Raw genomic sequence first — 23,599 nt, forward strand, 5'->3', positions numbered from 1 at the left:
AAAGGGTTTAGGAATCATAGCTCTGTAATGCATAGCCTCCTCTTTTTCAAGGGACCAAAAGTAATTGGACAAGGGACTCTAAGGGCTGCAATTAACTTTGAAGGCGTCTCCCTCGTTAACCTGTAATCAATGAAGTTGTTAAAAGGTCTGGGGTTGATTACAGGTGTGTGGTTTTGCATTTGGAAGCTGTTGCTGTGACCAGACAACATGCGGTCTAAGGAACTCTCAATTGAGGTGAAGCAGAACATCCTGAGGCTGAAAAAAAAAAGAAAAAATCCATCAGAGAGATAGCAGACATGCTTGGAGTAGCAAAATCAACAGTCGGGTACATTCTGAGAAAAAAGGAATTGACTGGTGAGCTTGGGAACTCAAAAAGGCCTGGGCGTCCACGGATGACAACAGCGGTGGATGATCGCCGCATACTTTCTTTGGTGAAGAAGAACCCGTTCACAACATCCACTGAAGTCCAGAACACTCTCAGTGAAGTAGGTGTATCTGTCTCTAAGTCAACAGTAAAGAGAAGACTCCATGAAAGTAAATACAAAGGGTTCACATCTAGATGCAAACCATTCATCAATTCCAAAAATAGACAGGCCAGAGTTACATTTGCTGAAAAACACCTCATGAAGCCAGCTCAGTTCTGGAAAAGTATTCTATGGACAGATGAGACAAAGATCAACCTGTACCAGAATGATGGGAAGAAAAAAGTTTGGAGAAGAAAGGGAACGGCACATGATCCAAGGCACACCACATCCTCTGTAAAACATGGTGGAGGCAACGTGATGGCATGGGCATGCATGGCTTTCAATGGCACTGGGTCACTTGTGTTTATTGATGACATAACAGCAGACAAGAGTAGCCGGATGAATTCTGAAGTGTACCGGGATATACTTTCAGCCCAGATTCAGCCAAATGCCGCAAAGTTGATCGGACGGCGCTTCATAGTACAGATGGACAATGACCCCAAGCATACAGCGAAAGCTACCCAGGAGTTCATGAGTGCTAAAAAGTGGAACATTCTGCAATGGCCAAGTCAATCACCAGATCTTAACCCAATTGAGCATGCATTTCACTTGCTCAAATCCAGACTTAAGACGGAAAGACCCACAAACAAGCAAGACCTGAAGGCTGCGGCTGTAAGGGCCTGGCAAAGCATTAAGAAGGAGGAAACCCAGCGTTTGGTGATGTCCATGGGTTCCAGACTTAAGGCAGTGATTGCCTCCAAAGGATTCGCAACAAAATATTGAAAATAAAAATATTTTGTTTGGGTTTGGTTTATTTGTCCAATTACTTTTGACCTCCTAAAATGTGGAGTGTTTGTACAGAAATGTGTACAATTCCTACAATTTCTATCAGATATTTTTGTTCAAACCTTCAAATTAAACGTTAGAATTCAAGTGCAGATTGTGTTGTAGAGGTTTCATTTCAGATCCAATGTGGTGGCATGCAGAGCCCAACTCGCGAAAATTGTGTCACTGTCCAAATATTTCTGGACCTAACTGTATGTAATAAGATATAATGTGTAGATATACTGTATGTAAGACATGTGTAAAAAACAAAATAGAGATTAAAGTGTAACTTATCAGAAAATATTGACTTATGGACGAAACAAATGACATGTGAAGCAGAGGATGTTACATTTCTAATATATCTAACAAATAGCGAAGTCTTTTTTTTTTCCTATAAAATACAATGTTAACATTTGAACACTTTAAAGCCTGAAGATCGCAAGCTTCTTAAGGAAGTTGGTCCTAAAGGAGAAGGGAAGATTTCTGCAGTAGAGGAGCTCTTGGATGAGGTACGCAAAGGAATACGTACTACAACATACAGTGTAAACCTGGTAATACGGGGGCAGTTTCTGCTACCATGGGCCTGATTCATTCAGAATGGCGTTGTAAGAGTAAAGCCCGCTTTACACGGTACAATATATCTTACGATGTGTCGGCGGGGTCACGTCGTAAGTGACGCACATCCGGCATCGTATGGTACATTGTACTGTGTGACAGGTATGTGCGATTGAACGTTAAAACATTCATCGCATGCACATCGTTCATTTCTCTAGAATTGAACGTCAGATTGTTCATCGTACCCGGGGTAGCACACATCGCTGTGTGTGACACCCCGGGAACAATGAACAGATCTTACCTGCGTCCTGCGGCTCCCGCTGGCTATGCGGAAGGAGGAGGTGGGCAGGATGTTTACGTCCCACTCAGCTCCGCCCCTCCGCTTCTATTGGCCGGCTGCCGCGTGACGTCGATGTGACGCCAAAAGTCCCTCCCACTCCAGGAAGTGGACGTTTGCCGCCCACAGCGAGGTCATATGGAAGGTAAGTACGTGTGACGGGGGTTAATCGTTTGTGCTGCACGTTCAACAAATTGAACGTGCCGCACATACGATGGGGGCGTTGCAAATCGCATACGATATCGTATGCGAAATTGCAATGTGTAAAGCAGGCTTAAGATGCGTTTAATTCATTGAGACTTATGTCACTTAGGTGCGTCTTAAAGTGCCATTCACCACCGCCATAATTTTTTTTTTCTGGTGTAATTTACACCATTAAAGTAAATTTTGAAACATTTACCAGGCTGTCTTTGCTACGTCCTGTCCCAATTTAGCTAATGTTGGTGAGCCTGACAGGTACTAATGTAAAAACGCCAAATGTTGCAACACTTTAAGGTGTTCTACTCTAGAATTTGGGCGAAAACACCTTCATGAATCAGGCCCTAAATGTTGGAATCCAGGTGAAGAAAACATGTATAGTACAGGATCTTTATCAACAGTTCTGTTAATCAGTTAGCTAATCAATTGACTTCTGATTGTTGACACAAAGTGAATAAATTCATTAAGGGGTTTTGAACATTTGTGACTTATCAATGTAATGTATTCTATATTCAAAGAAAATATGGAAAGCGCTTTTAGTGTCAGGTCATCTATCAGGTAAATTCAGACGACCATATGACTCAGATTGCAATGCATGGGACTGGCCGTGGCTCTCCCAATCTGAGTGTGGAGTGTGATGGCTTCATTTATTCCTATCCAGCTGTCACAATCGGGTCAGGAGATGCGCGGCCAGTCCAAGCTTTGCGGTCCCATCTCAGTCGGATTTATATGGTCATCTGAATGCACACCTTTAAGTATATTCATATGGAATATTGTAAGGTCTCACCCTCACACCTTGTGTTGAAGGCACAAAATTCATGTATTTGTAGTAACAAGCTCCATCTTACAAAAGTGTAAAAGCTGCAGCTCATTAGCAGCCACTAATAGGCGGCAGCCCTTACGTTATATCATGCTCCTTCCCGGTTCGTTGTATACAAGCTTGTGAGCATGAACCCACTAGACCACAGGAGGAGTCGGGCTAACCCTGATGTGGGAGTGGCGTAATTAAGCGCTTACAGAGTATTCACCAGAGCCTCTGATGGTGAGGTTGGGTTTGGCTACCGGTAGACGCCAGGTGCCACTCCCAGGGCAGTTTCCGGGATTGTAGTAGCTGAGCGGCTGCTGGATGACAGCAGGACAGGAATGGAGCCACAGACAGGATGGGTACTAGGACTCAGGCAGGACATACTCAGAAACCGATGCAGGACAGGCTCAGGAACACAGGCAGGACTAAAAGAGGTACACTGTCAGGACACAGGAGACACGAGACTCTGGATACACTGGATCCCAGATACGATGGTCTCTGGAAATGTCAGACGCAGGACATGCTTGATTCTGGCAGGACTCCGGACTCAGGCAGGATACACGCTAGTGCCAGGACTCAGCGGAGGATACAGGACACAGGCTGGTACTGGGACACAGTAATGAACTTTAGGAACACAGGCATGACTAGTACGAGATCATAGGCACAGGAACGCAAGCTGGTAGTGGAACACGGGAACGTGTCCAGGTATGGATACAGGAACGCTGGCTGAAGGGTCCAGGAACATAGACAGATCAGGTACAAAAATATAGGCTGGACGGGTCCAGGAACACAGACAGGACTGACACTGGGAAACAGAACACAGCAGGCACAAAAATGATTACAGGCAGACCGGAGCAACAGGCTGGATCAACAGGACTAGGCTAGGAAACTAATGATTTGCTTAGGTCAAGCCCAACAGGGAAGGGAGCCTCAAATACCTGGTGACCAGGGAAACCTATGCACATGCGCAGGCCCTGGGGCCCATGCACCTCGGCGCAAGCTGTTGACTGAAAAACATGTGGCCAGCCGCAGAGCAGAGTCAGGGGACCACACTACAGGTGGGTGATAATGCAGGAGAGCAGAGGACTGAAACACTTGTGGGTGACCATGCTGCAGAGGGTAGGACCGAGACATTCATGGGAGGTCGTGCAGGAGAGCAAAGGACCGAGATGCACGTGGGTGGCCATGCAGGAGAGCAGGGGGCCGCGCAACAAGAACATACCTGCAAGGACAAGAAGGTAACGATATCGATGTGCCTGCCGGGGGGAGAGGAGAGTTCAAGGCATCAACACAGGCAAGCACCGGAACACCGGCGTTAATAGGGATGCCCGGCATTGCACGATATATAAACATTATTAGGTCGCTAGAGGACACATCACTCGAAGAGGGCAAGTGGTGCCGTTCATGGAGATAAGCATTCTTTATTTGATTTATTAGGACATTTGAAAATGTGTTGTTCAATAGTAGACCATATCATCAATACTAATGTCATCCAGTTCCACATCATGTACCTCTTATTCTCTTGTATCGTCTACTTTCACTGACGTTTTACACAATATCTACTCACTGTACATGTGTTGTTTCCTTAGACTACAGCAAGTTAAGAGTCTAATAAAAGCCCCAGTAGTTAGTCTGAAAACTACATGATTTCAATTTATATTTTCAAGACAGATTGTGATATGAAAAAAATGGCCAAAATTAGTTAACATATTTTTGCATTCAATTTACTTTAACTATTGGGCCAGTTTATGTTGATAGCTTCCCTTTATGTGTCTACTAAGGGCAGATATAGATGTCAGATGTCGCAAATGTTCCAATCCTCTTAACTGTTGTAATCTACAATTGCATTCAGGGAGCCGATCCTAATTGCTCAAATAATGAAGATCGTCCAGTACTGACTGTGGCCGTCCTGAATGGACATCATAAAGTTATACCAGTCCTCGTACAGAAAGGAGCAGATATAGACCAGCAATCCGGACCGTAAGTGCTTATTACGCCGCTTGCACTTATCATTTTATAAGGGACTACTGAAAACTGGTTGATACATTAAGGGTCTGCAACAGAAACCTCCTATTTGTTTGCACTTACCTAGGCATAAATATAGTAGTTGATCAGGTATAAAAAAATATTCCTTTAGTGACTAGCCCACAAGTCTTTATTTTTATTTATTAAATAATCCTTTGTGACAAATAATACCCCATATTCAATTATTAAATGTGATATTTTACTTACAGAACTACAGTGGTGCTAGAACGTTTGTGAACACTTTAGAATTTCCCATATTTCTGTATAAACGTGATCTAAGGCTACAGAAAGTTATCATACAAGACTTACAGGAAGAAAAAGAGAACCAAATCAAATGTATAAAAATATCACATTTCTGTATGTGGCAGAATCAGATAAACCTTTTTTTTATTTTATTTTTTTTTTAATAAAGGGATGATTCACCCATTTTCATCACTGGCCACATTGATATTATGTTTAGAAACAAGGTTTCTCTCGAATACCTTGTGTTGCCAATAGTGCCTGTGAGCACTATTACTCACTTCTTCGCGTGACCCTCGGGCTCCGGCTCCGTGACCTCTGTTGTCCGGAGATGTCACGTCAACTGAGGTGGGCCACAATCTTCCTGAGTGACTGGGCTGTGGGTGGCGTTTCAACGCTCATCACAGCCCAGGGCCATGCTCCCTCCATCAAGATGCTGGGCTGTGACGAGTGGTGAAACGTCAACAAAAGCCCAGTGAGTCAGGAAGACTGCGGTCCGCCTCAGTTGACGTAACATCACTGGACAACAGAGGTCACGGAGCCCGGGGGTCACGCGAAGGGGGTGAGTGCACTGTGATAGCGCCACTCACAGGCACTATTGGCTACACAAGGTATTTGAGAGAAACCTTGTTTCTCAACATTCTATCGATGTTGCCAGTAATGAAAAAGGGTGAACCATCTCTTTAAGTATCTGCTGTGACCACCTAACATGGAAGTAATAACTGCATTTAAAGGGAACCTGTCATGTCTTTTTCTATATTTAACTGCTCCCAATGTCTTGTTAGTAATTCAATGTGCATCACTAACATGGTATTCTCAATGTCCCAGTATATATCTAAATGATCACAAATAATAATTTAAAGAGGACCGTGACTAAAAGGCTACAAAGCGCCACCCCGATCACTGAAAGAGAAGGTCTGTGATGCAATCACCTAAGGCTAAAAAGTGCTTTCTTTTGGATAAAACCTGGGACCGTGTGATTGAGAACAAATTTTTGATCTTGAGCCATGGCGACTTAATGGAAAATCGATTTTATGCAAACCTAGATAGGTCCACCAGGGTCTTCTCTGCCGTTATCTTGATTTTATCAAGTCATCAGGTTGCTTGTCTTCCTGTTCGCCTTGTTCCTTCTATTTAACAAGACATTGGGGCAGTTTAATAAGAAAAAAAAAAATGTGACGACATACACTTTAAATGTTGGATCGTCCTCCACATTGGATTGGAAGATGTTTAGCCCACTCCTCACTACAAAACAGCTTCAGTTCTGTTATGTTGGCGGCATTCCCCCCATAAACTGCTTACTTCAGGTTCTTCCACACATTCATATAGGATTAAGATCAGGACTTTGACTTGGTCATTACAAAACTGTAACTTTAGTTTTCTTTCACTATTTTTTTGTAGAGTGTCTTTTGTGCTTTTTTATTTTAATATAAATTATATATTTTATAATAAATTGGTGAACAAGGGCTTGAGTTGGGGAGTGTTTGTCCAAATAAAAATGTTTTTTCTTTTAACTACAACTGGAATTAGTAATGGGGTATCTGCTAGATGCCCACCCATTACTAATACCAGAGCTTGATGTCAACTGGTCATTCATAGCTGGCTTCAAACTCATATATAACCCTATTTGCCACCGCACCAGGGCAATGGGAAGAGCCGTGCACAGTGCCAGAATCGGATGTGCCACTTCTGGGGCAGCTGCGGGCTGCTACAGTTAAGCTGAGAAGAGCCAAATTACCATGGTCTTTGCCACCCTAAAGGCCGCTTTACACGCTGCGATAGCGCTAGCCGATGCTAGCGATGTCGAGCGTGATAGCACCCGCCCCCATTGTATGGCCGATATGTGGTGATCGCTGCCGTAGCAAACATTATCGCTACGGCAGCGTCACACGCACATACCTGCTCTGCGACGTCGCTGTGACCGGCGAACCGCCTCCTTTCTAAGGGGGGCGGTTCGTTCAGCGTCACAGCGACGTCACTAAGTGGTCGCCCAATCAAAGCTGAGGGCCGGAGATGAGCGGGATGAACATCCCGCCCAGCTCCTTCCTTCCTCATTGCTGGAGGGATGCAGGCAAGGTGAGGTTCCTCGTTCCTGCGGTGTCACACATAGCGATGTGTGCTGCCGCAGAAACGAGGAACAACATAGTTACTGCAGCAGCAATGATAATTGGTTAGAGGGGGGGCATGTCACCGATTAGCGATTTTGAACGTTTTTGCAACGATTCAAAGTCGCTAATAGGTGTCACACGCAACAAAATCGCTAAAGCAACCGAATGTGCGTCACAAATTCCGTGACCCCAACGAGATCGCTTTAGCGATCTCGTAGCGTGTAAAGCCACCTTTATAATATCAGCCCCCAGTTGTCTGCTGTGCCTTGGCTGGTTTGGAAAAAATGGGAGGGACCTCATGCCATGTTTTGTTTTTTTTTAATTATTTAATCAAATAATAAAAAAAAAAAGCACGGGATGCCCTCTATTTTGGATAACCAGCCAAAGGATAGCTGACACTTGAGGGTTGCAGCTGCTGCTGTACCTGTGCTGAATATAAAAAGGGGGTGGATGTCTTTTTTTTTTTTTCTAAAATTTATTTTTAATTCAGCTACACAGCTGTCCAAGCTATCTAGCTATCTCTCTCTTTATTGATCTATCTGTTCTATCTCTTCATTTTATCTAGCTATTCCTATCTATCTATTCATTCTATGTATCTATCTGTTCTTTCTATCTATCATCTATCCATCTAGTCATACTTTATCTGTTATAGCATAATGGGAATCTATGTTAAACGGATGCTGTACTAACGGATCCTTTGCCCATAGCCTTTCATTATGCTTTAACAGATCCATTAGACATCCGTATTTGGATTTGTTTTAGATAAGTCTTGCATGCAGAACTTTTGCTCTCTTTTTAACAATGGAACACTAATGGATTGGTCCTAATGGATGACACATTTTGGACTATCCATTAACGGATTCGTCACCATTAACGTCAATAAGGAGTATACGGATCCGTTAACTGATACCTTTTTGCATTATCCAAACGGATCCCAAGACAGATTGCATTATGGTACATGGGAACATAGCCTAATGTGGGCGTCACACGAGACGAGCTATCATGCAATGCATCGCTCGGGGTCACGTTTTTGTGACGCACATCAGTCATAGTTTGCGACGTCGTTTCGTGTGACACCCCCGAGCAACGCTGAATCGGTCACAAATCGTGAGTTGTGTATACGTCGCTTATTTTTAAAAAATCGTTTATTTTTCATGGCGCCGGTTGTTCATCGTACCCAGGGCAGCACACATCGCTCTGTGTGACACCCCAGGAATGATGAACACAGCTTACCTGCGTCCCGCGGCACCCGCCGGCTATGCGGAAGGAAGGAGGTGGGCGGGCTGTTTACGTCCTGCTCATCTCCGCCCTTCCGCTTCTATTGGCCGGCGGCTGTGTGACGTCGCTGTGACGCCGAACGTCCCTCCCCCTTCAGGAAAAGGATGTTCGCCACCCACAGCGAGGTCACTCAGCAGGTAAGTGCGTGTGATGGCGGTTTTAAAGACTTTGTGCGACACGGGCAGCAATTTGCCCGTGACGCACAAATGACGGGGGCGGGTACGATCGCTCATGCGAACGCACGATAGATCGTATCGTGTGACGCCTGTATAAGACCACCTTTCACTGCAATTACTGCTGCAAGTCTTTTGAGGTATATTTCTACCAGCTTTGCATATCTAGAGGCTGAAATTTTTGCCAATTCTCTGCAAAATAGCTCTAGTTTAGTAAAATTCGAAGGAGAGCGTCTGTGACCAGCAATTTTCAAGTCTTGCCACAGATTCTCAATGGGATTTAGGTCTGGACTGTGACTGAAAAGTTTACTCACGTGAATATGCTTTGATCTAAATCAGTACATTGTAGCTCTAGCAGTAAGTTTAATGCTTTTGTCCTGTTGGAAAGTGAACCTACACTCCAGTATCAAGTCTTTTGCAGCCTCAAACAGGTTTTTCTTCAGCACTGCCCTGTATTTAGCTCCATCCATCTTCCCACCAACTCTGACCAGCTTCCCTGTCCCTGCTGAAGAAAGGCATCCCCACTTGCAGCCACCACGTTTGATGGTGCGGACAGTATTTTCAGGGTGATGTGCAGTGTTAGTATTCCGCCAGACATAACATTTTTCATTTAGCCTTACAAGTTCTACTTTGGTCTCATCTGACCTTACTTGACCAGAGCACCTTCTTCCACATGGTAGCTGTGTCCCCTACTTTACGTTTCGCAAATCGCCCTACTTATGGCTTGATTTCAAAAATGGTTTCTTTTTGCCACTCTTATATAAATTCCAGACCTATAGAGTATACAACTAATAGCTGTGGACAGATTCTCCCACTAAAGCGACTATGTCTCTCTTAGCTGCTCCTCTAATTAGTGCTCTCCTTGCTGGTTGTCAGTTTAGGTAGACGGCCATGTGTTGGTAGGTTTGCATTTGTGCCATACTCCTTCAATTTTTGGATGATGGATTGAACAGTGCTACATGAGATGTTCAGAGGCTGGGCTATTTTTTTATAACCTAACCCTGCTGTACATATCCACAACTTTATCCCTGACCTGTCTGGGGTGTTCCTTGGTTTTCATGATGCTGTTTGAGCCTTAATGTTCTCAAAGAAACCTCTGAGGCCTTCACAGAACAGCGGAAGTTATAGTGAGAATAAATTACACACAGACTCAATTTCGTGGACCCAATTTACTAATTAGGAGGTAAATTGGTCAGACAGGATTTTATTTTCAGATTTATATTTTTATAATATGTAGAAAAGTACATATTTCCTTTACCCTTTAGAAATATTTGCTACTTTGTGTTGGTATATCACATAAAATACGTTTGTGGGTGTAACGTGAAAAATGTAATGAGGTATGAATACTTTTTCATAGAACTGCATATGTAAACTTCTGAAAAGGTTCTCAAATGTTCAAGCACCATTTTACAATGCAATCTTATGTAGTCATTATTAGATGCTTCCCTTGAGACTGTGTTGATAGCTTCAACAGGTTTGATGAAATAATAGCTCTACATACACTGCTGTTCTTTTATTAAAAAAAATAAGGAACCTAACAGACTCCATATAAGGCCCACCCCTTTACACGTCCGTGCAATAAAAGCACGTGTGTGACAGTCCGTGGTGCAGCTTCGTATGGTCATCCATGTGTCCCTGTGTATGTACTTTGTGCTGTTCATATGTTGTCCATGTGTTCTCTGTGACATCTGGATAGCACACGAACAGCATGAACTTGTATACTTACCTATATCTGGCGCTGCTGTCACTCTTGCTTCCGGGTCCGCACTCAGTGCAGTGAATATTCATGAGGCATGATGAGAGAAACCTAGAGGCAACAGCAGCACCGGAGACAGGTAAGTATAAAAATCTATTTCGGTGAATGGGTGTCTTCCGCTACGTGTCATATTGATGTCACATGGATCACATCAGTGTGTGGTCCGTGTGACATCCATGCTGCCGGCCAAAAATGGACATCTTGCCATGTAGAGTACATGGACTCGTGTGTGTTCCACACAGACACACTGTCCGTGCCAAAATACAGACAAGTGAGCAAACCCATTGATTTTAATGGGTCTACATGTGTCCCACAAAACCACATGTACCAAAAACATGGATGTTTGAAGGGGCCTTAGTCATTGACGTCCATTTCATACTGGTGGTATTCAACAGTTGGCATATTCAGCAAATTATTGTGACTCCCAGTATAAAAAGAAGCCACAACATGAGTGTAAAGTTAGCCTTTAATTGATATCCATTTTACTCAGAAAATTATGCTATTTATTTGTACAACGTAACATTGGGTTTCCTTGCAGAAACATTAACACTGCTTTACATGAGGCTATCCTGCTTGGGTTGGAAGGCAAGAAAAGCATTGAAGTCTTACTAGGGTAAGAATTATCACACTTCTAAAGAGCACTCTTTAGGGCTCACTCCCATGAGCGTATATATTGGACGAGTGCTATCCGATGTTTTATTGGATTGCACTTGGACCAATGTTATTCAATTCAATATAGCAGTGCTGATTAACATTTTTTTTCTCATGCCCATGACATCAGAGTGCAGAACAATTTCCGCTGAGTTGGACAATGGAGAAGATTGAGACATTTTCTTCTTCATCTTCCCCTGAGTGTGCTAAATTTTTTCATTCAAGAAAATTGGATCACACGAAGTTTTCACTGAGATCAAAATCTGATCAGAGTTTGATATGAGTGTCATTTATATAATCAATCCAACTCCCTCGCATGAGAGAATCTACGCTCGTGTTGCCCTAGCCTTAAAGGGAACGTGTCACCAGATTTGGTGACTATAAGCTGTGCTGTATGCAAAAGCCCAGGCCACCGTGTAGACCGTAAAAATCACTTTATAATACTCACTTAGGGGGTCGGTGCGGTGCAGACTTGTCGGATGGGTGTTTCCGTTCTCTGGGTCCGGCGCCTCCTCTTTCGGCCATCTTTGTCCTCCTTCTTCTGAAGCCTGGGTGTATGACTTGTCCTACGTCATGCACACGCACTGGCATTGAGGTCCTGCGCAGGCGCACTACAATACTTTGATCTGCTCTGATCAGGGCAGATCAAAGTGCGTCTGCGCAGCACCTTAATGCTCATGTTAGAATGCTGTATATAAGAGCCCACTGGTGGTGGCCGCAGCTTATAGTCGCCAAATCTGGTGACAGGTTCCCTTTAAAGAGCGTCTGTCAGTATAAAATGAGTTTTCAAACCAAGCAATGGTGCCCGATGCATTTTTAGCATGGCCACACTGTTTAGTGCACTTTCTTACTGCCTTGTTTTCACATTGGTCACCACACTTCTATGGCTATTGTAAAGACAGACATGTCCTTCAAAGAAGAAGAGGGCAGAGATATATGGGAAAGTGAACAAAACCACACCAAGAATACACTGAGCACTGGTGCCTGATCTGAACTGTCATCATCTTCTATTAATATAGACTCCCTTACACTAGGACAGAATCTTCAGGAATGGAATCCACAGTAAAATTCTCATGTAGATGGGAATGCAGCTTTCCAAGTACAATGGGTACAATCTGCAGCCTCTCATATGGCATAGATTTATATAATATACTGTATATATATATATATATATATATATATATATAAAATTATTTTCTTACAGTATGCACTAACATGTATTGTGGGTGTAAATTTTTAGTAGAGAATTCATGCTCGAAGTCGGCACACAATTCAGTGTGTGAATGAACACAGGTAAATGGAAAAGCCAATCTAAATTGCAGGTCCAGAATGCAAGGATTTTTAAGGCTAGATAGTTTTATGTATAAACCAAACAGAAAAACCCCATTAAAATGTAATGTCGTTTTGAGGAACCTGACTACTGGACCTCCAGACCAGATGAGTAATAACTATGATATGTGTGGCATGATTGGTGCTTAGTTTTACTCGCCTGGTCTTTTTCTAATTGTTACTTCACCTGCTTCCGGTTGGTGCTTTATTTACAGTGCAGGGTGATCTAAGCATTATTAGAGTTTCCCCGTCAGTGAATGAGGGTGCTACAACTCTCGGGCGTGATACCCTCCATTGCTAGGTAGGGATACTCAGGGCTCATCAGGGTGAGTTTTATTCCCTACCTATGCATTATTTTACATCGTTGTTGTTATGGTTGTTCCCTCACTATTATAAGGGGTTTTCTTCTGTTGGTCTTCTGACCTTTTAAATATAGTATTAAAAGGTTAAGAATTTTAATGGGGTTTTTCTGTTTGGTTTACACACCATTGTACCCTTTCTTTGCATTAGCTGTGGCTTTGGTTTTCTCTAGATTGTTTTTTGCTCTCTTGACCTCTGATATCTTCACATATGAAGACTCCTTGAGGATACCTTACTTTCCTTCTTATTTTTGTTCAGGTGCAATGCAAGTATTAAAAAGAAAAATAATAAAGGAATGACCGCCTATGACCTGGCCCTGAAGAGCGGAAATGACCAAATCTCCTCACTTTTTGCCTCCAAGTTGGGGCAAGGCATGTTGGACAAGCTCACCAAGCCAAAGAACATCAGTCTGGACGTGTTCTGATCAGAGATTCCAAATGACACACCTTTATGCTCTATTACTAATCATGGCTATGTAATACAGAAATCATCAGTCTTGATTCCAAGCATTTGGTGCCTTTTTATTCTGAATAAATGTGTAATGTGTTCTTACCTTGCTGCTGTGTGGGCTCCTTACTAATACTTTGTTGAGAGAATGGCTTGAGTCTTTGGAAGAACACCCCTGGTGTAAGATGAGCTGCCGGGCACCGAGGTGGAACGGGCCACTTCCTCTTACATCCTGATCAATACATGCCTCACTGACCATTGAAACTAATACATGAACCTTTATATCCTATGACTTTTCTACCTAATTTCCTTTTTCACTGCACTTCCCATTAATTTAAAGCCAGAACATAAAGGCCCCAATTAATCAAAAATGGCATTTTTCACACTGGACTTTATAAAGAGAGGGCTGGAATAAGACGCTCCAGATTTAGTAGGAAATGTGTGCTTTTTAAGTGCATCTTTAAGCTGCTGTACGCCACCACAAGACAAGTATATTTGTAATTTACACCACTTTTTATTTAGGCTTGTCCTGTTCCCCTCCAGTCGTGCTCCTGTTAATTTCCAAAATGTAGGTGAAACTAGTCAGAAATGTCACGAACCTGCCAAAAATTACCATTATGTTGAAAGGAAATCTGTCACCAGGATTTTGCTACCTCATCTGTAGGGGCAGAGACCCTGATTCCATCAATTTGTAACTTACTGCGCTACTTAGTGACCTTTTCATAAAATCACAGTTTTCTCCGCTCCAGCAGTTTTCTGAATGTTGATCTCTGTATGACCCCCCGCCCACACCACTGATTGGCAGCTTTCTGTGTACACTCACAATGGCAAAAGTAGCCAATCAGTGGTGGGGGCGTAGTTATGCAGTACTCAATATACTGGACCTCCTGGCAGCAGGTTTCTAGTTCTCAAGTGATAATCTTCAGCTAAACAGTGATTTTTATCAAAACTACGCTACGCAACCCAGTATGTGAAACATTGCTGGAATCAGGATCTCTGTCTCTACATCATTCTGTTCTCATATGGGGTAACAAAAACCTGGTGACATATTCTGTTTAACTACAAGGTGTGGTGAAAAAAATTGACATTTCAAGTGTTTTTAAGCCAGGAAATTGGTGTACACTGCATGATGCTTTCGCCCAGTCGGAAAGAGCATTAGAAGCAGTTCCTTAATATATCAATATAATAAAGGTTCCCAGGAATAAATAAAGTCAAACATTAAAAACGGTCTTATGAGCTAACGATGAAAGGTTTACTGTATTCTGTGCCATACTTTCACCATTGTTGATTCCCTCCCTCATCCATTTACACTCCCGTGTGATGAAGTATCATGCATATCACTAAGAGTTCATTCAGACAACCGTTCCGTTTGTCCGAATCAGTTTTTTTTGGGGGTTTTTTTGCGGCCCTACTGACAAGACCATCTTTTCAATGTGTTTTGTGCAGGATCGGATGGTACATGGAAGCACTTCAGTGTGCATCAGTTCCTACAAAAACACATCGGTGTCAGCATGTCCGTTCCATTATTATGGAACATGTCCTATTCTGTTCTGCAAATGCAGACCGTGACACAATATAAGTCAATGGGTTTGCAAAATCCCCGGAAGCACTTCTGTGTGAATTCAGTCTATTGGTGCCCCTACAGTCTGTGTCCCACTCCCCCGCCACCCCGTAGTGGCTCACAGCAGTGTGCGAGCAGCTGTGGGGATAATGATTGCTGTCGTCAGGGGGTTAGCAAAGTTCATTACCTGTGGTGATGAAGTCCGCTGAACTTGTGTCGTCAGCGCTCGTCACTGACTTCCATGGGGGTGACTAGCGGTGGCGTCACAGGCCGCTCGCCATATTTCTCATGACAACACAACGGTCATTGAACTCAGTGACGAGCGCTGACATTACGAGTTCAGCGCAGTTCATCACCGTACCCTAAGGGTACTTTCACACTTGCGTTTTTTTTCCTTCCGTCACAATCCGCCCTTTTGGAAAACAGCGGAATCCTTTAACGGATTCCGCTGTTTCCCATAGACTTGTATGGATGACGGATTGTGCCAAAAGTACCTGCGTTGCTTCCGCCGGGCGACGCTGCGTTGCTTCCGCCGGGCGACGCTGCGTTGCTTCCGCCGGGCGGAAGGAACGCAGCGTTGCTTCCGCCGAGCGACGCTGCGTTGCTTCCGCCGGGCAGAAGGAACGCAGCATGTTATGTTTTTTTGAGCAGCGGAATCCTTAGGATTTCACTGCGCATGCTCTCTCTGGCTCCCTGCACCCGTAACCAGGGTACACATTGGGTAACCAAGCAAAGTGCTTTGCCTAGTTACCAGATATTTACCCTGGCTACAAGTGCAAGGAGCCAGTGCTAAGTGATGTACGCTGGTAACCAAGGTAAATATCGGGTAACCAAGCAAAGTGCTTTGCTTAGTTACCCGATATTTACTCTGGCTACGTGTGCACAGGGAGCCCGACACTTCCCCACTTGGCTCCACCCCCTCTCGCACTCCACTCCGCATGTACGCGCACACACACGCGCGCGCACACACACTAACCTGTCCTCAGCACTATGGTCCCGCTCGGCTCCACCCACCTGCACTCCGCCCCCCGCACACATTCTCTGCGGCCGAACGATCAGCTGATCACCCGGCGGCCGGCTGCTGTGAGCAATCAGCTGAGCAGCCGGGTGATCAGATGATCATTCACAATAGTCTGCCGCCAGTAACTGTATAAAAAAAAAAAAAAAAGCTCATTCCGTTGTTTTGTACGATCAGTTGCATCCGTTGTGCCACTTCATGCAATGCATCCGTTGCATCCGTCACACAACGCAATGCAACGGATGCCGTTCAACGCAAGTGTGAAACTAGCCTAAGTTGGACACGTAGCATCCCATGACAGTCATCACACAGGAGTGTATAAAGATGTGACAGGACGCCCAAACAGCAGCAGTGCGAGAACAATGGGCCATTTTAAAGGTAAGTGTATTGAAAATGTTATTTCAGCATAGAATAAATGGAAATCTAATAACATGTCTTAAGTTGTTCCAATACTTTATCAATAGGGCCACAATGGACTCTTCAACCTCGTAATGCTGTAACTTTAGCTCAGTGATTAGTGATTTTTTCCATTTGTATTATATTGTGCCATCCTTTTATGTGACCACACAACTCCATATTCTCCATATGCTGCTTGTATAAAGCATCATGTTCCCCCTTTGAAGAATTGAATACCTTGTTATATGTCTAAAATCAGAGGCACCCAGATGTGTAATACGGGTACAAAGCAGGGAATGTGTGTCCTAATAAAGATCAGTACTACATGGCTCCCAAATACAGATATCCACAGCAGGAGAAATGTTTAGAGACATCATAATTCTGTATTTTCTTTATTATTTTGGCCCATTCTAGAATAAAAAGAAAGATGCACATAACACACAATGAACCACAAAAATCAGAACTTTCTACAAAAGTAAAGAAATTAATTTATTGAACTTAAGTCACCAAATAAGAAGACAATTCATTAATGTCAACCACGAATGTGGCTGTAGTGATTTGGAAATACTTCAAAGTGGCTCTGACTAGATAGATGATAGTAGTCAGGATGGTGGAAGCATGACTGATCGCCAGAATGCAGGGACAGTGTGACGTGCGCTGTTGCTTCATTCAATCTCTATGGGACAGATCTTCAGCAGACCCATAGATTTTGAATAAAGCAGCAGACATAAGACCACTGTCCTGGTCATTAGTGGGAGGCTCTGCGGACCAAATCCCCACTAATCTAGCCATTATTGTCTATCCAGTGGACAGGTGATAACTTATAGGAATACTTTTTTTTTTTTTAAGTTTTTCACAATAAATACTTGACCCCTGCACTTGAATTGAAATTAATATACTTCAATCGATATTTTATTAATATTGAGGTTTATGAATAATCAGATCTGGAAAATTCCACACGTGCAGCAATATTATCAACCTCAAAATGAACGATCGCACAACATGAAACAATGCGTCTCACCGGACTCTTCACATCCGTACTATATTAAGGGAGCAATGGTGCTGAATAGAACAGTAAAGTTCTTTAAAAACGTGGATCAACCATGAAAATGCAGTATGATATAGTCTCACGAGACTAAAAGCAGAAGATTGAGCACTATAACCACTGGCTAATTAGCCAAGACTAGTCTGATGGAACGTCTTTTCTCCCAGACTAGTCCCGTCCTCAGGTGCTGCAATCACACTCTGACATCTTCTTCACTGTCCCCCGTCATAATGTCAGCGCAGAAGGTTGTGAGTAGGAGCACGACGTGCTAAACTAATGTCATGACGAGAGACAGTGAAGATATGTCAGTCAAGCCAAAAGGGCGTGATCACAGCACCTGAGGCGGGGACTAGTTTTTGGAATAAACACCAGCTGGACTAGTCCTGGCTATTTAGCAGCGAAACAAGTGTTTCTGCCAGTCATCGCAACAGAGTTTTCTCACACCACACATTTGATTACAATGTATGAACAGGGCTTAGTGATTCTAGGGGAAGTGTGAAGCCCTTGCAGGGTCCCTTTAATAAGAGGACTAATAATAGTGTTTTATCAAAACTACTGCAAGAAGCCCAGTAAGTGACAGTGCTGAAATCAGGGTCTCTGTCCCTACTTTATGGAACTCATAGACTGGGAAGCATAAGCTTAGTTACCATTAACTGTATTAAACTAGATTTCCAGGATTTTCAATAAATGGTCTATCTTTAGGCTAGGCAATCCAATATGATCAGTGTGAGTTTCTAACCTCTGGGACCTCTACAGATGAGCAGAAGGGGCTGCGGCACTCATTATGTATAGACGTATGGAAAAAGAGAATTTTGTTTACTTACCGTAAATTCTTTTTCTTATAGTTCCGTATTGGGAGACCCAGACCATGGGTGTTTAGCTTCTGCCTCCGGAGGACACACAAAGTACTACACTTAAAAGTGTAGCTCCTCCCTCTGAGCTTATACACCCCCTGGTGAGCAGACCCAGCCAGTTTAGTGCAAAAGCTGAAGGAGAATAGCCACCCACAAGTAGAACAGAGCAAGAGCCGGAACAACCGGAGACTCTGTCCACGACAACAGCCGGTGATAACACGCGGAACAAGAAATTGCCAACAGGCAACAGGGAGGGTGCTGGGTCTCCCAATACGGAACTATAAGAAAAAGAATTTACGGTAAGTAAACAAAATTCTCTTTTTCTTTATCGTTCCTTTGGGAGGCCCAGACCATGGGACGTTCCAAAGCAGTCCCTGGGTGGGAAATAAACAGAAAAACTAAGAAGTAGGCAGAACCTAACTTCTCAAATGGGCGACAGCCGCCTGAAGGATGCAACTGCCCAAGCTCGCATCTGCCGAAGCATGAGCATGCACTTGGTAGTGCTTCGAAAAGGTGTGCAGGCTAGTCCAAGTGGCAGCCTGACAGACTTGTTGAGCCGTAGCCTGGTGCCTGAAAGCCCAAGAGGCACCGAGAGCTCTGGTCGAATGTGCCTTGATCCCCGGCGGGGGAGGCACCTGAGTACTCTGGTAGGCGTCCGAAATGGTCGATCTAATCCAACGGGCTAAGGTCGGCTTAGAAGCAGAAAGGCCCTTGCGCCGACCTGTGGTTAGCACAAAAAGAGAAGTGCACCGCCTAAGTGCAGCGGTGCGAGACACATAGATCCGGAGAGCACGCACCAGATCCAGAACAGGAGCCGGACAAAAGGAAGGTAGGGTAATGTCCTGGTTAAGGTGGAAAGGAGAGACCACCTTAGGAAGAAAGTCCGGAGTCGGACGGAGAACCACCTTATCTTGATGGAAAACTAAAAAAGGTGACTCCGAAGAGAGCGCAGCCAAATCAGAGACTCTCCTGAGGGAAGTTATGGCCACCAGAAAGGTCACTTTCTGTGAAAGACGATACAAAGAAACCTCCCTAAGAGGCTGAAAGGGGGGTTTCTGCAAAACCGTGAGAACCAAGTTAAGGTCCCAGGGATCCAAGGGCCGCCGGTAAGGCGGAATGATGTGGGACGCGCCTTGCATGAAGGTGCGGACCTGAGCCAGCCGAGCGAGACGCCGCTTGGACAGAACTGACAGAGCTGAGACTTGTCCCTTGAGAGAGTTGAGGGACAGTCCTAGCTGCAGACCGGACTGTAGAAAAGACAGAAGGGTCAGCAAGGAGAATGGCCAAGGAGGATGGTCGGTAGAGCGACACCAGGACAGGAAAAGTTTCCAAGTCCTGTGTAGATCTTAGCGGAGGAAGACTTACGGGCCCGAGTCATAGTGGAGATGACTTCAGGAGGAATACCAGAAGCCGTCAAAATCCAGGACTCAAGAGCCACGCCGTCAATTTGAGAGCCGCAGAATTCGGGCGGAAAAACGGACCTTGCGAGAGTAGGTCTGGACGGTCCGGGAGATGCCACGGCATCTCTACGGACAGATGGAGCAGGTCTGTATACCAAGCTCGCCTGGGCCAGTCCGGTGCAATGAGGATGACTCGACGGCCCTCCATTCTGATCTTGCGCAGGACTCTGGGCAAGAGAGCTAGAGGGGGAAACACGTAGGACAGACGAAACTGGGACCAGTCTTGAACCAGAGCGTCCGCGGCGAATGCCTGAGGATCGTGGGAGCGAGCCACGTAAACAGGAACTTTGTTGTTGTGACGGGATGCCATTAGGTCCACGTCCGGAGTGCCCCATTTGCGGCAGATTGACTGAAACACTGCCGGGTGCAGGGACCACTCGCCACCGTCCACGGTTTGACGGCTGAGATAATCTGCCTCCCAGTTTTCCACGCCTGGGATGTGGACTGTGGATATGGTGGACTTGGAGTCCTCCGCCCATTGAAGGATGCGTTGTACCTCCAACATTGCCAGGCGGCTGCGTGTCCCGCCTTGGTGATTGATGTAGGCAACCGCTGTCGCGTTGTCTGACTGGACTCGAATGTGCCTGCCCGCCAACAGGTGGTGAAAAGCTAGGAGAGCTAGAAGCACAGCTCTGGTTTCCAGCACATTGATTGAAAGGGCTGACTCGGACGGAGTCCAAGTGCCCTGCGCTCTGTGGTGGAGACATACCGCTCCCCAGCCGGATAGACTGGCATCCGTGGTGAGAATCACCCAGGACGGGGCCAGGAAGGAGCGCCCCTGGGACAGGGAGAGGGGCCGAAGCCACCACTGAAGAGAGCTCCTGGTCTGTGGCGACAGAGCCACTAACCTGTGTAAGGAGGAAGGCCGCTTGTCCCAACAGCGGAGAATGTCCAGCTGCAGGGGGCGCAGATGGAACTGGGCAAAGGGAACAGCCTCCATTGACGCCACCATTTGACCCAGCACCTGCATCAGACGCCTGAGGGTATAACGGCGGGGCCTCAACAGAGAGCGCACCGCTAGCTGGAGGGACTGCTGTTTGACTAAGGGCAACTTCACAAGTGCCGGCAAAGTCTCGAACTGCATCCCTAGGTACGCGAGGCTCTGGGTCGGAGTTAGAGTGGATTTGGGCAGATTGACCAGCCACCCGAATTGGGCTAGAGTGGCGAGAGTGAGCGAGACACTCCGCTGACAGTCTGCGCTGGATGAAGCCTTGACTAGAAGGTCGTCCAGGTAACGAATCACTGCCAACCCCTGGAGGTGCAGAACCGCAATCACTGCTGCCATGACCTTGGTGAATACCCGAGGGGACGTGGCTAACCCGAAGGGGAGAGCCACGAATTGGAAATGATCTTCTCCTATTGCAAAACGTAGCCAACGCTGGTGTGAAACTGCAATTGGCACATGCAGATAGGCATCTCTGATGTCGATGGATGCCAGGAAATCCCCTTGGGTCATTAAGGCAATGACTGATCGCAGAGACTCCATGCGAAAGTGCCGCACCTGAACATGCTTGTTGAGAAGCTTGAGGTCCAGGATGGGCCGGAAGGTAACGTCCTTTTTGGGAACTAGGAAGAGATTTGAGTAGAAACCTCTGAACCGTTCCCGGGCGGGAACCAGTACAATCACTCCGTTGGCCTGCAAGGCTGCCACGGCCTGCGAGAAGGCGGCAGCCTTGGAGCAAGGGGGAGTTGAGAGAAAAAATCTGTTTGGCGGGCTGGAAGAGAATTCTATCCTGTAGCCGTGGGAGATGATATCTCTCATCCACTGATCGGAGACGTGTTGAAACCAAGCGTCGCCAAAGTGGGAGAGCCTGCCACCGACTAAGGACGTCGCCGGAGCGGGCAGAGAGTCATGAGGAGGCTGCCTTAGTGGCAGCACCTCCTGCGGTCTTCTGTGGACGCGCTTTTGGGCGCCAGTTGGATTTCTGGTCCTTGGCTGAGTTAGCGGACGAGGCCGAGGGCTTAGAGGACGACCAGTTAGAGGAACGAAAGGAGCGAAACCTCGACTGATTCCTACCCTGGACAGGTTTCCTGGTTTTGGTTTGTGGCATGGAAGTACTCTTCCCGCCAGTAGCTTCCTTAATAATTTCATCTAGCTGTTCTCCGAACAGCCAGGACCCAGCAAAAGGGAACCCAGCAAGGTACTTCTTTGAAGAAGCATCTGCCTTCCACTCTCGAAGCCACAAGATCCTGCGGATAACAAGGGAATTAGCCGAAGCCACCGCAGTGCGGTGAGAAGCCTCCAGCATGGCAGACATGGCATAAGATGAAAAAGCTGAAGCTTGGGAAGTTAAGGCAACCATTTCGGGCATAGAGTCCCTGGTGAGGGAATGCATCTCCTCTAGAGAAGCAGAGATGGCTTTGAGAGCCCACACTGCTGCAAAAGTCGGGGAAAACGCGGCCCCCGCCGCTTCATACACGGATTTGGCCAGAAGGTCAATCTGACGGTCAGTGGAATCCTTAAGGGAGGTGCCATCAGCTACCGACACAACGGTCCGGGCTGAGAGCCTAGACATCGGAGGGTCTACCTTTGGGGACTGAGCCCACTCCTTGACCACCTCAGGTGGGAAGGGAAAACGGTCATCAGAACCACGCTTTGGGAAGCGTTTGTCAGGACAGGCCCTGGGCTTGGTCACAGCGGCCTGAAAACTGGAGTGGTTAAACAACACACTCTTTGCTCTCTTAGGCGAGGTAAACTGGTGCTTTTCTGCCAGAGAAGGTTGCTCCTCTGATACTGGCGGATTGAGATCCAGTACAGAATTAATGGAAGCAATCAAATCACTAACATCTGAGTGACTTTCGGACAGATCAATGGGGTACATGGAGTTAGCCTCCGAGCCCCCTGTAAAGGCATCCTCCTCATCCTGCGAGTCAGCTCTTGAATCAGAGCCGCGGGAGGAGGAGGGAGAGGGAACCCTGCGTCTCTTCTTAGGAGGACGGGGTCTGGGCCCTGATGATGAATCCTCTGTGAGCTCCGAACCTAAGGGACCCATAGCAGTAGGGGCACCCTGTGAAGGGGGCTGATGCATATTCATCAAAGTTCTGGACAGAAGTCCCATGGACTCAGCAAAAGACTGGGAGATAGACCTAGAAAAGGATTCTACCCAAGCCGGGGGTTCAGCCACAGGAGCAGGAGCAGCCTGAGAGACCACTGGGGGTGAGACTCCAGGCTGTGGCACCGCCAAGTTAGAGCAGACATCACAATGAGGATAGGTGCTCGGTTCAGGCAGCAGGAGCTTACATGCAGCGCATACAGAATAAAGCTTTGGAGCCTTGCTCCTTGTGTGAGACATGCTGCTGGAGTGGGGGCTCTGCAAGAGAATGAACCCCAGAGAGTATATACAGAGGTCCACAACCAGAGACCAGTTGTGGCTTACCAGACCGCTGGAGCGGTGTTGTGTGCCCTCGAGATCCCGAAGCCCGGACCCCCAAGCACAGCACTTCAGCAGGGATGCAGAGTGCAGACCAGCGCCGAGTGAACTCTGTCTGAGAAAATGGCCACCGGAGCGAAGAGAGGGGGCGGGACTTGGCTGTGAGAGCAGGATCTGGAGGGCCATAGAGACCTACAGGGGAGGAGACACGCACAGCAGTGGGGAGTGTCCCTCCCCTGTGCAGAACGGCCGCTGGGAGGAGCCGAGCCTGTCCCTCTGCATGAATGACATGCGAGGGCAGAGAACAGAAATTAGGCCTCCGGCAAAGCCGGGGCCTAAATTT

The 23,599-nt window shown here is 46.0% G+C and overlaps 1 protein-coding gene across 2 annotated transcripts in view; it reads left to right on the forward strand.

Moving 5' to 3' along the window:
• Positions 1-13,617, forward strand: part of DZANK1 (double zinc ribbon and ankyrin repeat domains 1) — a 116,656-nt gene extending 103,039 nt beyond the window's left edge. For both annotated transcript variants that reach the window (XM_075338106.1, XM_075338107.1), the window contains exons 18-21: positions 1,718-1,798; positions 5,037-5,164; positions 11,303-11,377; positions 13,363-13,617. In XM_075338106.1, coding sequence (XP_075194221.1) covers positions 1,718-1,798; positions 5,037-5,164; positions 11,303-11,377; positions 13,363-13,528 — 450 coding nt within the window. In that variant the 3' untranslated portion in view covers positions 13,529-13,617. The remainder of the gene's footprint in view (positions 1-1,717; positions 1,799-5,036; positions 5,165-11,302; positions 11,378-13,362) is intronic.
• Positions 13,618-23,599: the final 9,982 nt, after the last annotated feature.

This window comes from Anomaloglossus baeobatrachus, chromosome 3 (assembly GCF_048569485.1).
Source record: "Anomaloglossus baeobatrachus isolate aAnoBae1 chromosome 3, aAnoBae1.hap1, whole genome shotgun sequence".
Taxonomy (NCBI): domain Eukaryota; kingdom Metazoa; phylum Chordata; class Amphibia; order Anura; family Aromobatidae; genus Anomaloglossus; species Anomaloglossus baeobatrachus.